The sequence below is a fragment of the Narcine bancroftii genome, chromosome 3 (genome assembly GCF_036971445.1).
Source record: "Narcine bancroftii isolate sNarBan1 chromosome 3, sNarBan1.hap1, whole genome shotgun sequence".
NCBI lineage: Eukaryota > Metazoa > Chordata > Chondrichthyes > Torpediniformes > Narcinidae > Narcine > Narcine bancroftii.
Window position 1 is genome coordinate 167,215,348 of NC_091471.1, and position 13,128 is coordinate 167,228,475.

The following is a 13,128-nucleotide window of genomic DNA, read 5'->3' on the forward strand; positions in this document are numbered from 1 at the left end:
GATCAAAAGCTTAGAAGCAAGCCGAGCTCTCTCATACCTGCACCAATGAAGCAATTAAATATACCCGAGTACTCACAAACACCTGTGAAGCCAAACGTCCCAAACAATATGATGCTGTGAAATGGCGGAACTCTGTATATAAAGTGCTGTAATTTCAAAATGGTCAAACCAAAATGTGTACAAATAACCTTGAATAAAATCTGGAATGTGCACTTTAATTACATGAATTGTTTGATTACAAATTTAAAACTGTGGAGCACAGGGATGGTGCTGAATAATTACCAGGCCACATTTTTCTAGATTCTCCTCATAGTTTTGACTTGTCAACTCAGTATATTTATCTCAAAGAAATTGCACACTTACCTTCATTATTGAAATTCAGATACAAAAACGGTGCACACAGTGAGTCCAAACCTAGGATAAGAATATAATCAAGTCAAGACCATAGTCAAGAATATAAATCATAATTACATAAACTATGGATGTCAATATCAAGTTGTGGAAGCCTAACCATAGCATCTCTCAACTTCAACAAATCTAATAGCCAACACTCCACTGAGGCTTTCTTCATGCTTCATTTTCCTAATTAGGTCCAAATGATAGCAAGGGTCTGTTCCTAACCACTTCTACTTTATCCTCATTGCCACTCAGTGCCATCTAAATCATAGAGTCATACAGCACAGAAGTAGGCCCTTTGTCCCACCAAGTTCACACAAAGTAATTAAATTCACCTTGCCAGTACACCAGATCTTGATGGGAGACTACCCAGGCCTTCAAAACACGCCTGAACTTTCCATGACCCTCTGGTGATGACAGCAGCTCATCGTACTGATGACAGCGTGGGATATCCACCTCAATCTGAAAGTCAATTACCAAAAGAAAGAAAAAAATATTGAATTGGAAAAACACTGCAAAAATAAATTCCAATCCAGAACTTTGCCAAGAAAAAAGGATTTAAAACAGAGTTTGTTGATTATGAGAGAAATGAAACATAATTAGGCACAAATGATGGTGACTCCAAGTCTCTTCATGCCAACTGACTTACATTGTACAAGACAATTTACAGGGTTTAATTTCAGACTTCACATCTTTAACATTGATCTCTGTAATGTCACCTGCCAATGCCCCTACTTTGGTTCACCTAATACTCAACCATGATATTGTGGCTGCAAGGCTCAAATGTTCTCACACACTCTTAGCCACATTCCTTTCTGATGTCCTCTATAAACTTTGGATCATTCAATAAGTTTCTGTTCATTCCTTACTCTCATCATCCCTGTACCTGTTTACCTACACCGACTTCTGGTTAAGCAGTGACTCAATAATAAATTCCCTTCCTCATTTTGTTTCTTCTGCGGCCTGATTTCTTCATATAATTGTAATCCTGTCCAGCCCCATAATTCAACACATCTGTGTTTCTCCATTTCTGTCTGTTGATCACTATTGTTCACCATTGCAAAGGCCCTAAAGCTATAATTTTCTGTAATTGCAATAGTCCCTGAAGTTCTGTAATTCTCTTTCTAAGCCTCTCTACCATGTACAGTATTTTTATTTTCAGGCACTCTCTCTCTACTGTACATTTTGGCCATTTTCCAAACATCTCCTTTATGGCTTAGCACCAATGACTTTTTTGTTTAACACTGCTCTACTGAAGCATTATGGCACATTTTTTATTTGTCAAATACAATTTGTTTATTGCTGAACCATGCAATGTAACATGTTTCTGCCTGATTTTAAGAAAAATGAAGTAAGCACTGTGTGAAAGGGGACCATAGCAAATATTTTCTTTCTTTGGCTAGCATACAAAATAAAGTTACCCTCCTCTTGAGTCTTGAAACTGCATACTAAAAGCAAGCTGAACTGTTAAATCCCATCTTATGATCTACAAGTGAAATGCAAATTATGTTCTGTGTCTGGATCAAAACAACTTGTTTATGTGTTTTTAAAAGTACAACCAGAGATAGTGCAAGGGATTTTATTAATCTAGTTTCTACAATGCCAGTTTACAGGATTTTTACTATTTATTCTCAAAGTAAATTTTTCAAGATAAATTAATTCTAGAATTAAAATGTAATATGAAATCACCTTTATATAATTATTCATGGAATTATTGAATGGAAATGATGTTCAAAGGAGCAAATTTACTCCATATTGCAAAATGGTCACAGGTATGATGCCCAATGAAAGTAAAGGTTCTATTATTGTCACGTAATACTACATTTAGAACGTAAAATACATGCAATTCAGACAGAGTCATCACTTTGTCAAGCCTGTGAAATGAGGCCCCAGCGAGGAACAAACTTGCGACTCCTGGTTTACGAGACCAGTGCTCTAACCACTGAGCTATTGGTAGCATATGGTACCCATTTTCAGCATATTAAAGTTGAAGTTAAACTACCACCAACATGTAACCTGCTGTACCAGAGGTCCCAGCACACTCGATCTCTACTACACCAAGATTGCAATTTGGCAAGTCAGATCATTTGGCTGTGCTCCTTCTTCCTTCATACAGCCTATAAAGAGAGACTCTGGAGATCAGGACAGCTAGAAGGTAGTCACAGGAGGCTGAAGAACAGTTGCAGGACTTCCTCGAGTCAGCAGATTGGACGGTGTTCAAGGACGTGGCTGTCACAGATAGCATCAAAACAGCTGCGGATGAGTGTGTTCCCCCAAATTGTTCAGGGTTTTCCCCAACCAGAAGCCCTGGATGAACAATGAAATCCAGAACCTGCTGAGAGCCAGATCACAGGCATTTAAGTTCAGAAATCCAGATCAATATAGAAAGAGCACATATGACCTACAACAAACTATCTCCCTGACGAAGTGGAGATGTCCAGATGAAAAACAAAACAACAAAGGACACTGACAGCTGTAGCAGGGCCTACGTGCCATAACCTGCTACAAAACCAAATAGCTTCCAGAAGAACTCAATGCCCTCTACGCCTGATTTGTTGACAGTAATAGTGAAGAAACATGCCTCCACACCCCCATGTCCCCTGATGATTCCATTATGATCATACAAGAGGATGATGGGCGAGCTGCCTTCAGGAGAGTGAATCCGAGGAAAGCATCTGGCCTTGATGGAGTACCTGACCAACTTACCAAAGTATTTATGGATATCTTCAATATCTCACTCCAGCAGGGTGTGGTACCCACTTAATTCAAATAGGTGTCAATCATACTGGTGCCCAAGAGTATTCTTTTCTTCTTTGGCTTGGCTTCGCGGACGAAGATTTATGGAGGGGGTAAAAAGTCCACGTCAGCTGCAGGCTCGTTTGTGGCTGACCAGTCCGATGCGGGACAGGCAGACACGATTGCAGCGGTTGCAAGGGAAAATTGGTTGGTTGGGGTTGGGTGTTGGGTTTTTCCTCCTTTGCCTTTTGTCAGTGAGGTGGGCTCTGCGGTCTTCTTCAAAGGAGGCTGCTGCCCGCCAAACTGTGAGGCGCCAAGATGCACGGTTTGAGGCGTTATCAGCCCACTGGCGGTGGTCAATGTGGCAGGCACCAAGAGATTTCTTTAGGCAGTCCTTGTACCTTTTCTTTGGTGCACCTCTGTCACGGTGGCCAGTGGAGAGCTCGCCATATAATACGATCTTGGGAAGGCGATGGTCCTCCATTCTGGAGACGTGACCCATCCAGCGCAGCTGGATCTTCAGCAGCGTGGACTCGATGCTGTCGACCTCTGCCATCTCGAGTACCTCGACGTTAGGGGTGTGAGCGCTCCAATGGATGTTGAGGATGGAGCGGAGACAACGCTGGTGGAAGCGTTCTAGGAGCCGTAGGTGGTGTCGGTAAAGGACCCATGATTCGGAGCCGAACAGGAGTGTGGGTATGACAACGGCTCTGTATACGCTTATCTTTGTGAGGTTTTTCAGTTGGTTGTTTTTCCAGACTCTTTTGTGTAGTCTTCCAAAGGCGCTATTTGCCTTGGCGAGTCTGTTGTCTATCTCATTGTCGATCCTTGCATCTGATGAAATGGTGCAGCCGAGATAGGTAAACTGGTTGACCGTTTTGAGTTTTGTGTGCCCGATGGAGATGTGGGGGGGCTGGTAGTCATGGTGGGGAGCTGGCTGATGGAGGACCTCAGTTTTCTTCAGGCTGACTTCCAGGCCAAACATTTTGGCAGTTTCCGCAAAGCAGGAGTATAGTAACCTGCTTAATGACTATCAACCTGTAGCACTTACATCAACAGTGATGAATTGTTGTGAAAGGCTGCTGTTGAAGCAGATCAGCTCCTGTCTGAGCAGTGACATGAAAATGTTCCAGTTCAATTATTCAGCAACATGTCTACAGTGGATGCCATCTCACTGGCTCTACGCAAGCCCCTGGAACACCGGGTCAATAAAGATGCATTTATCAGGATGCTCTTTATCGACTATAGTTCAGCATTTAACACCATCAACTCCTCAAAACAGATCAGCAAACTCCAAGACTTGGGACTCATAAAATGGATAGCATAATTTGACTATAATTTCACTTATTATGCATAGTCAAGCAATAGAATTCTACAATATGATTAAAAACAATAAATATTGTACAAAACTATTTTTCAGGGGGACAAATGTCAACCACTCTCCATTACACATCAATGGCTTCATTGTGGAGAGTGTGGAGAGCACAAAGTTCCTTATTGTCCATATAAAGCACATCTTATTCTGGAACCATAACATATCCCCAAGGTACAGCAGCACCACACTTCCAAAGGAGGCTGAGGAGGGCAAGGCTGTCGGCCCCCATCTTGACAACATTTTACAGGAGCGCAGCTGAGAGTGTTCTGCCTGGCTGCATAATTGTGTGGTCTGATAGCTAAAAAAGATCAGATAGGTCAATACAGAGGATTATTAAAATGGTCAAGAATATCATTGGGATCTCCCTTTCGTCCATTGATGATACTTACTGGAAGCATTACTTTAATAGGGCTCAAAGAATTATTGAGGAGCCTTTCCATCCAGCACAAAGCATCTGTGGCTCTCTACCATCAAGAAAGAGGGTCAGGAAACAGCGCGAGGAGAGGACTGTGAGGCATTGGAGCGGGCGCGCGCGTTTTCGCTCGGGTATGAGGGCAACCGGCGACCAGCAGGAGCAGGATACCGCTGTGTGGGGGACCTGGGGGTGGCAGGGGTACGGGAGGTGGGGTAACTGGGTACCGGCATTGGTGGTGGGGGTGGCGAGCAGGTACCGGCGTTGGTGGGGTGGGGGGTAGGGGAAGGGTGTGGAGAAACTATGAGAATAAAACCTATCTATGGTTGTGTGTGGAGGACGGAGGTGTTCTGGGGCAGAGAGGGGAGGGAAACGGGGGGTTCTGGGGAGGAGGGGGAATGGGAACGGGGGTCCTGGGGAGGAGGGGGGATGGGAACGGGGGGTCCTGGGGAGGAGAGGGGATGGGAATGGGGGGTCCTGGGGAGGAGGGGGGGTGGGAATGGGGGGTCCTGGGGAGGAGGGGGGGTGGGAATGGGGGGTCCTGGGGAGGAGGGGGGATGGGAATGGGGGGTCCTGGGGAGGAGGGGGGACGTGAGGACCAGGTGATGTCCTGGGGAGGGGGATTCGGGGTTCGGGGGACGTTCAGGGGAGGAGGACGGAGAAGTCCGGGGGACCTCCTGGGGAGGAGGACGGAGAAGTCCAGGGGACCTCCTGGGAAGGAGGACGGAGAAGTCTGGGGGACATCCTGGGGAGGATGACGGAGAAGTCCTGGGGACGTGCTGGGGAGGGGGATGGGACAGGAGATGTGGGTTGTCTTGAGATGGGGGACAGGGAGTTCCTGGGGGGCAGGGGTTCCCGGGGGGAAGGGGTTCCCGGGGGGCAGGGGTTCCCGGGGGGCAGGGGTTCCCGGGGGCAGGGGTTCCCGGGGGCAGGGGTTCCTGGGGGCAGGGGTTCCCGGGGGCAGGGGTTCCCGGGGGCAGGGGTTCCTGGGGACAGGGGTTCCTGGGGACAGGGGTAGGGGTCGGTGAAAGAAGGGGAACAGGAGATTCCTGGGGATGGGGGTCTGGGAAGGAGGATGGTGGGGGGGCATGGAGGTGTCGGGGGTTGTGAGGGGTTGGGACGGGGGTCTGGGGAGGGTGTCGGGGAGTCTGGGGTGAGGAGGGGGACAGGGTGCTATGGGGAGGGAGAGGAGGGGGTTCTGGGGTGGGGAGTGGACAGGGAGCTATGGGGAGGGAGAGGATTTGGCTCTGGGGTGGGGAGGGAGGGGGTGGCTCTGGGGCAGGGAGGGAGGTGAGGGGGGCTCTGGGGCAGGGAGGGAGAGGAAGAGGGGCTCTGGGGCAGGGAGGGAGTGGAGGGGGCTCTGGGGCAGCGGTGAGAGGAGGGGTGAGGAGTTAAGAAAAAGATTTTAAAAAAGAAAAAAAGTAAACAAAAAGAAAGAGGGTCAGGAACATCAAAAATCAGGACTGCTAGGCTGGGAAATAGCTTCCTCATCAGCCTGTGAGATTGATGAATAGTAACCCGTAACTGAGTAAATCATCGCAAAATATTGACATTTAAAATTATATCTTTATGTATACATGTGATTGTGAATATTGTGTATATGTGTGTATAATGCTGTCATCTATTTGTATATGTACTCAGATGATAAAAACTTGAACAAAATGCCCCTGCACTGAGAACTCAAATGCATGGAAATTCACTTCATTTTATCTCCCTTACCTGACGATCAGTTGGTATCGGAGTATCTTTATCAATCGCATCATATTTTGCTTGAATGTCCCCCTGAAAATGTGATATGATGAGTTGAATGATTAAGAAGTTTACAACACCAAATGTTGTCCATTAAAGACTTCAATTTTCAGGCAGTGTGCAATTTTTCTGAAGAACCTGCCAGTCCAACACTATATTTTTCATCTAAAGAAATCATTTAAATACAAAACATTTTGACTTTTGTTGGCTTTAAGGGAATTCTCATTGCTCATTGAAGAGAGTACAAATTATTATGCAGTATACAAAAGTGTCAGAGAAAATCAGCAGGTCACACAGCATCCAAAGGAAGTAAAAGGCAGTCGATATTAACATCCCATGGAAGCTGGATGACTCCAGCACTTTTCTGTACTGCACTAGATCCTAGCATCTGCAGATTTTCTTGTTTATTTGCAGATGCTGAAAACATTTAAAAAATGATCAAAATGTCAAGTAAGGTAAAATATGAAATGAAGTACAGAATATTTAACTCAAAGCAGATATCTAGAGAAGATCTTGACAATTACAGGCCTTGTCAGGTTCTTTTGCACTTGTTGGGACCAATTTGTCAATCCACAACTAATAGCCTGAATACGCCTGGGATGGTCTGATCTCAGAAGCTAAGCAGGCACAGGACTGGTCAGTACTCGGAGGGAAGACCGCCTTGGAATACCAGGTGCTATAGGTTTCTGTGAGGAGCACTGGACAAAATGGCAACTCTCTGTCGGCCTTATGGTTGACAAAAGTTAAAGAATTTAATGCGTTACTTTCTAGATGTAGTATTCTGTGACAATAATGGAACTTTTTATCTTTAAATGCAATAGAATAAGGGGAAAAAGTGTACAACAGTGGCTCTCAACCTTTTTCTTTACATTTACATACCACTTTAAGCAATCCCTATGCCATCAGTGCTCTGTGATTAGTATGGGATTGCTTAAGATGATATGTGAGTGGGAAGGGAAGGTTGAGAATCACTGCTGTAGACATAATTATTACTGAAATATTTTGCTTGAGAAAAATTGTCATTGGGTCATTTCCTTCGGAGTTATGAAACCGTGCACATAACGAGTCAATTAGGTACAAATGAAACAGTGTTTTTTCAAACTTTTTCTTTCCACCCACATACCACATTATGCAATCCCTTACTAATCACAGAGCACCTATAGCATAGGGAATACTTAAAGTGGTATGTGAGTGGAAAGAAAAAGGTTGAGAACCACTGATGTACAAGTTAATCAGATCTATTATTTAATCTATCCTTAATGTACAAGCAGGGAATCAGGAAGGCCAAAAGAGGGCACAAAAATTTTCTTGGCAAATAGAATTAAGAAAAACCTTCAGGCATCAACAGGAGGGCAAATGGGGAGAGGGAAGGCCAACTCAAGGACAAAGAGGCAATGTATGCCTGGATCCAAAGGAAGTTGGCAAGGTACTAAATGAGTACTTGAGTACGTGGTTGTTGCCTGGATTCAACAGATAAAAGATTTAACAACTTGGATTGTTTTTGATAAAAGTTTATAACACTATGCGAAGCATAGGTAGGGTAGACACTCTATTTCCTATGATAGAAATGTCACATACTAGAGGCCATAGATTTAAGCTGAGAGGGAAGTTTAAAGGAGATTTTGAAGCAATTAAAAAAATAATTAGAGAGTGGCAGGTGCCAGGAAACCCATTTGACAGTGACATTTAAGAGGCTTCTAGAAAAGCACATGGATATACAGAGAAAGAAAGGATATGAATCATGTTCACATAGCCTGATTGGATTCATTTAATTTGGTGACATGGTTGGCATAGACATTGTAACTGAAGGACTTGTTACTATGTTATCCTGTTTTATGTACAAAGTTGGTTATGATCAAGCGTGTGAATTCACACTTTTATCAAATGAGAATACAGGTATACAATCCTTTAACCGGAATCCTTGGGGGACAGTGTGTTCCGAATTTTGGATTTTTCCAGATTTCGGAAAGCCCACCAAAATTGTGCTGCCGTATCCACTCCCACCCCCTTCTAGTCACCCTGCCATCTTCCCCCAACCCCCCCTTGCCTGCCTGACTCGCGCTGCCGCTCTCGGCCGCCCGACTCGCACTGCCGGTCTCCCCCTCTCGCCCGCCTGACTTGAGCTGCCAGTCTCTCGGCCGCCTGACTTGCACTGCTGGTCTCTCAGCCGCCCGACTCGCGCTGCTGCCTCTCTCCCCATTTGCCAGAGTTTGATGTCCGGATAAAGGATCGTAACATAAAATCTATAAAACGCAAGGATGAAGGCTCACCTTTTTCCAAGTCAACTAAAAACATAGGTCAAACTTAATCACTGCTCAGGTCCTGGTCCTATGGTTATATATAATATATAATATATAATAACCTTTTCCCATTGACTCATTCAGGATAAAAAAAAATCAGTTTCAGTGTAGCAACAACAAGTTTTTAAATTTATCCACAAAAAATATTTAATTTGATATCAGTAGAAAGACTGAACCCAAAAGTGCACAAAGAAACTACCAACATTTTTCAACTAAAAGAAACTCCACAGTTGTTTTTGTGATCAAGGGAATTTGGATCAAAAATATTGCACAGATTGATTTTACAATTTGGATGGTTACATACATGAATGAGAATCTGGGAAAACATCAAGGAAGGATAGCCACAATAAGAGATTGTGGTGGTGTGAGCAGTGGAAGAAACACAGCCACCACATTGAGAGTCGTTAACTACTGTTCTTATTCAAATTCAGGACGTGCCTTTAAGGGCAGCATGAGCTCAGTCACCTGGTGCATTGTGACATCATAATCGCTGCCCAGGGTGCATGCTGGAAGGGATGCTGGAGTCAGAGGGAAACCTCTGATGACACCATTTCCCTATGGTTGTCCCGCCACGTGGCGATACAAGCGGGGCCGGTTTGCCATCAGGATGTGCACTGTCACACAACCCGCCCCCCCCCCCCCCCAGAACTGGCTATGTGTCCTGTCGCTTTGGCGGCTGGCCCCGGAGCTTGGGCACGGCCATCTGCACCGGCTGTGATAAGTCCAGATGGGCCGCCTTCAGGCGATCCACCGTAAAAAGTTCCTCTCTCTCCCCACCACCCCCCCCCAAACATTCAGGGTGAAGGTTCTGCTGGAACCGGTGCAAGAATTTGTATGGCCCCTCGTGGACCCCTCCACACGAAAGTGAACTGGGCCGAGTTGAGCTCTTTGAGGAGATGAAGTGGCCGGGAGCCGTAGCATGCCGGGGGTGGGGGAGCTAGGGAAGCCAGTCACCTGCGTAGGTCCACAAGCAGATTTTGGTCGGTGGCCGTGGTGTCAGGGTCTGGGCCGAAAAACTCATTTGGCAGGGAAAGCGGTGCGCCATAGACCATCTCCGCTGCTGAAGCCTGCAGGTCCTCGTTGGGTGCCGTCCTAATCCCGTCCGCCCAGTCTGGTCCAGAGCCTGGCCATAAGCGATGCCTTCAGGTGCCTATGGAACCTCTCCACCAACCTGTTGGACTACGGGAGACATGCTGTGGTGTGGTGGAGCTTGACCCCCCAGGAGCTTCGCCATCTGAGTCCACAGGGCAGACGTGAACTGCGCCCCTCTGTCACTAGTGATGTGCACCGGGACTCCGAAAGGGGCGATCCATTGGCTGACCAGAGTCCTGGCGCACGTCCCCGTGGAAGCCTCCTTAATCGGGACGGCCTCTGGCCACATTGTGGCCCGATCCACCACCGGGAGGAGGTAATGAGCCTCCTTGGACACCGGCAGGGGCCCGACGACATCAACGTGGATGTGTTGGAATCTGCGAACTGCCGGGTCAAAGTTCTGGATGTGGGCTCGTGTGTGTCGCTGAACCTTGGAGGTCTGGCACCTGGTACAGTTCCTGGCTAGTTCCGCCACCTCCTTCTTCACCCCTTGCCACACAAACCGCTTCGCGACCATCTGCACAGTCATCTTTATCACTGGGTGAGCGAGATCGTGGATCAGACTGAAGACCTCCAGTGCGGCAAGACCACTGGCGCGGCGTGCCTATTGAGACGTCACAGGTCCGCAATGCCTACGTCTCCGCATCATTCCCCTGTGCCTGAGCCAGTTGCTTGTAATCCAGGCCAGGCGCGAGAGTGTTGATGGCTGGATGGGAGAGCGCATCCACCACTACGTTGTCCTTGCCGGCCCTGTGTCGGATGTCGTTCATTAACCCAGACACGTACAAGAGGTGGCGCTGCTGTCTGGCGGACCACGGATCTTTGGCCATCGCCAGTGCTTGAGTGAGGGGCTTGTGATCCATGAAGGCTGTGAACGGCCAGCCCGCGAGGAAGTAGAGGAAATGGTGGATGGCCAAATACAGCGTCAGGAGCTCCCAGTTGAAGACGCTGTATTTGAGCTCTGGCGGACGCAGCTGCTTGCTGAAAAAGGCCAATGGACGCCAATGTCCATCAAGCCACTGTTCTAGACCCCCCCCACTGCTGTAGCTGAGGCGTCTACAGAGAGTGCCGTGTACGCCTCTGGTGGCGGGTGCACCAGCACCGTGGCGCTGGCTAGAGCCTCCTTTGTCGCGATGAAAGACCTGTCCACCTCCTCTGACCATGATAAAGTCTTTTCTTTGGAGGCCATGAACGCGAACAATGAGCGCATGGTGCGCGCGGCTCCGGCGATGAAACAATGGTAAAAATTCACCATCCCCGGAAACTATTGGAGGCCTTTCAGGGTGGAGGGTTTGGGGATCGTTGAACAGCTGCTACCTTCTCTGGCGCCGGCGTGGCCCCATCCGCTGAAATGGTGTTCCCCAGGAACTGGAGGGACTCCTTGCTGAACTGGCATTTGACCGCATTGACCGTGAGGCCGAAGTCCGCCAGCCGGGCAAAGAGTGTGCGGAGGTGGGCTTTGTGTTTGTTGCGGTTGCGACTGGCAATGAGAATATCATCCAAGTAAATGAACACATTCAGGTCTTTTCCAATCACGTCCAAGAGGCGCTGAATGTTTGGGCCGTGTTCTTTAGACCGAAAGGCATACGCAGGAACTCGAAGAGGCCGAAAGGGGTGATAATGGCCGTCTTACCCACGTCGTCTGATGCACCGGAATCTGATGGTATCCCCACACGAGGTCCACTTTGGAGAAGACTCACGCGCTGTGGAGGTTGGCAGAGAAGTCCTGTATGTGGGGCACCGGGTATCTGTCAGGGGTGGTTGCATCATTCAACCGAACATAGTCACCGCATGGTCTCCAGCCCCGGACTATTTTGGGACCATATGGAGCAGCGATGTTCAGGTGCTGTCCGAGCGCTGGACGATTCCCAGTTCCTGGAACCTGGAGAACTCCTCCTTTGCTTGCTGGAGCTTCTCAGGTGGCAGCCATCTGGGTCTAGCGTGCAGTGGGGGGCCCTGTGTGGTGATGTGGTGAAAGACCCCATGTTGGGGCATGGTGGTGTTGAACCGAGGCTCTAAGATGGCGAGGAATTCATGGAGGATCTTGTCAAACTCATTCCTGGCGGCGGCTATGGCGGCGATTTTGGGCCTGCTAGCTTGTGCTGTGTCCAATCGGGTGGAGTGGAACGTTCGGGCATTGACCAGCCTTTTGCCCTTCATGTCGACCAGTAGGCCGTGAGCTCTGAGGAAATCAGCCCCTAACAGCGCAGTGCCCATGGAGGCTAGGATGAACCTCCAGTGGAACTTCTCCTTCCCGATCTGGATCTGTGCCGTAGGTCCTGATGGTGGAGCCGTTAGCTGCCCGCAGGGTTGGACCTCGAGATCGGGTGTGAGTCTCTAATGCTGTGGGGGGAAAGAACGCAGAGCTCAGCCCCTGTGTCCACCAGGAATCGGCAGCCAGTGGATCTGTCTGTCACATGAAGGAGGCTGTTTGTGTGGCCAGCCGTTTCAGCCATCAACAGCGGCTAGCCTGGTTGGTTCCCTGAAACCCGCAGGGCTGGTGGCACTTACAGGCTTGCGCTCTCCAGCGCTGGCGGTAGAAAAACCAGGCCGACTGGCCCTCCTCTGGCTTGGTCTTGGGAGTGGCTTGTGGTCGGCTGGCTCCTGGTCGTGCCACCCGGTTGAGGGCTGCCTCGTTCTCCCTCTTCGTGCACCTGAGGGCATCTGCACGGGCTGCTGCTCTCCTCAGGTTCAAAAAGTCTTCATCAGTGAGGAGCAGCTGGATGTCCTCCGGCACCTGTTCCAGGAATATCTGGCAGAAGAGAAAACAAGGCTTGTGGTCTTCCACCAGGGCCAGCATTTTGTCCATCGCGCCGACAGACTACGGTCCATAAGCCCAACTAGGAGAAGGAGCCTGGAAGCCCTTTGCTGGGGAGTTAGCCCGAAAGTTCCAAGCAGCAGGTCTTTGAGGCCAGTGTACTTCCCCGTAGCTGGGGGGCTGGGGGGGGGGGGGTGGTGGTAGATGATGTTGTCCACCCTTGCTGCCGTATCTTGGTCCAGAGCGCTCACGACACGATAGAACATTGTGGCATCTGAGGAGATGTTGCGGAGTTGAAATTGTGCTTCTG

At 48.4% G+C, this 13,128-nt stretch overlaps 1 protein-coding gene across 4 annotated transcripts in view; it reads right to left on the reverse strand.

Moving 5' to 3' along the window:
* The window catches only part of tbck (TBC1 domain containing kinase), a 278,142-nt gene that overhangs the window by 184,118 nt on the left and 80,896 nt on the right, over positions 1 to 13,128 (reverse strand). For all 4 annotated transcript variants that reach the window (XM_069925750.1, XM_069925752.1, XM_069925751.1 and 1 more), the window contains 3 exons: positions 6,639 to 6,701; positions 732 to 858; positions 364 to 414 (listed from right to left, as the gene is read on the reverse strand). In XM_069925750.1, the coding sequence (XP_069781851.1) occupies positions 364 to 414; positions 732 to 858; positions 6,639 to 6,701 (241 nt within the window). The remainder of the gene's footprint in view (positions 1 to 363; positions 415 to 731; positions 859 to 6,638; positions 6,702 to 13,128) is intronic.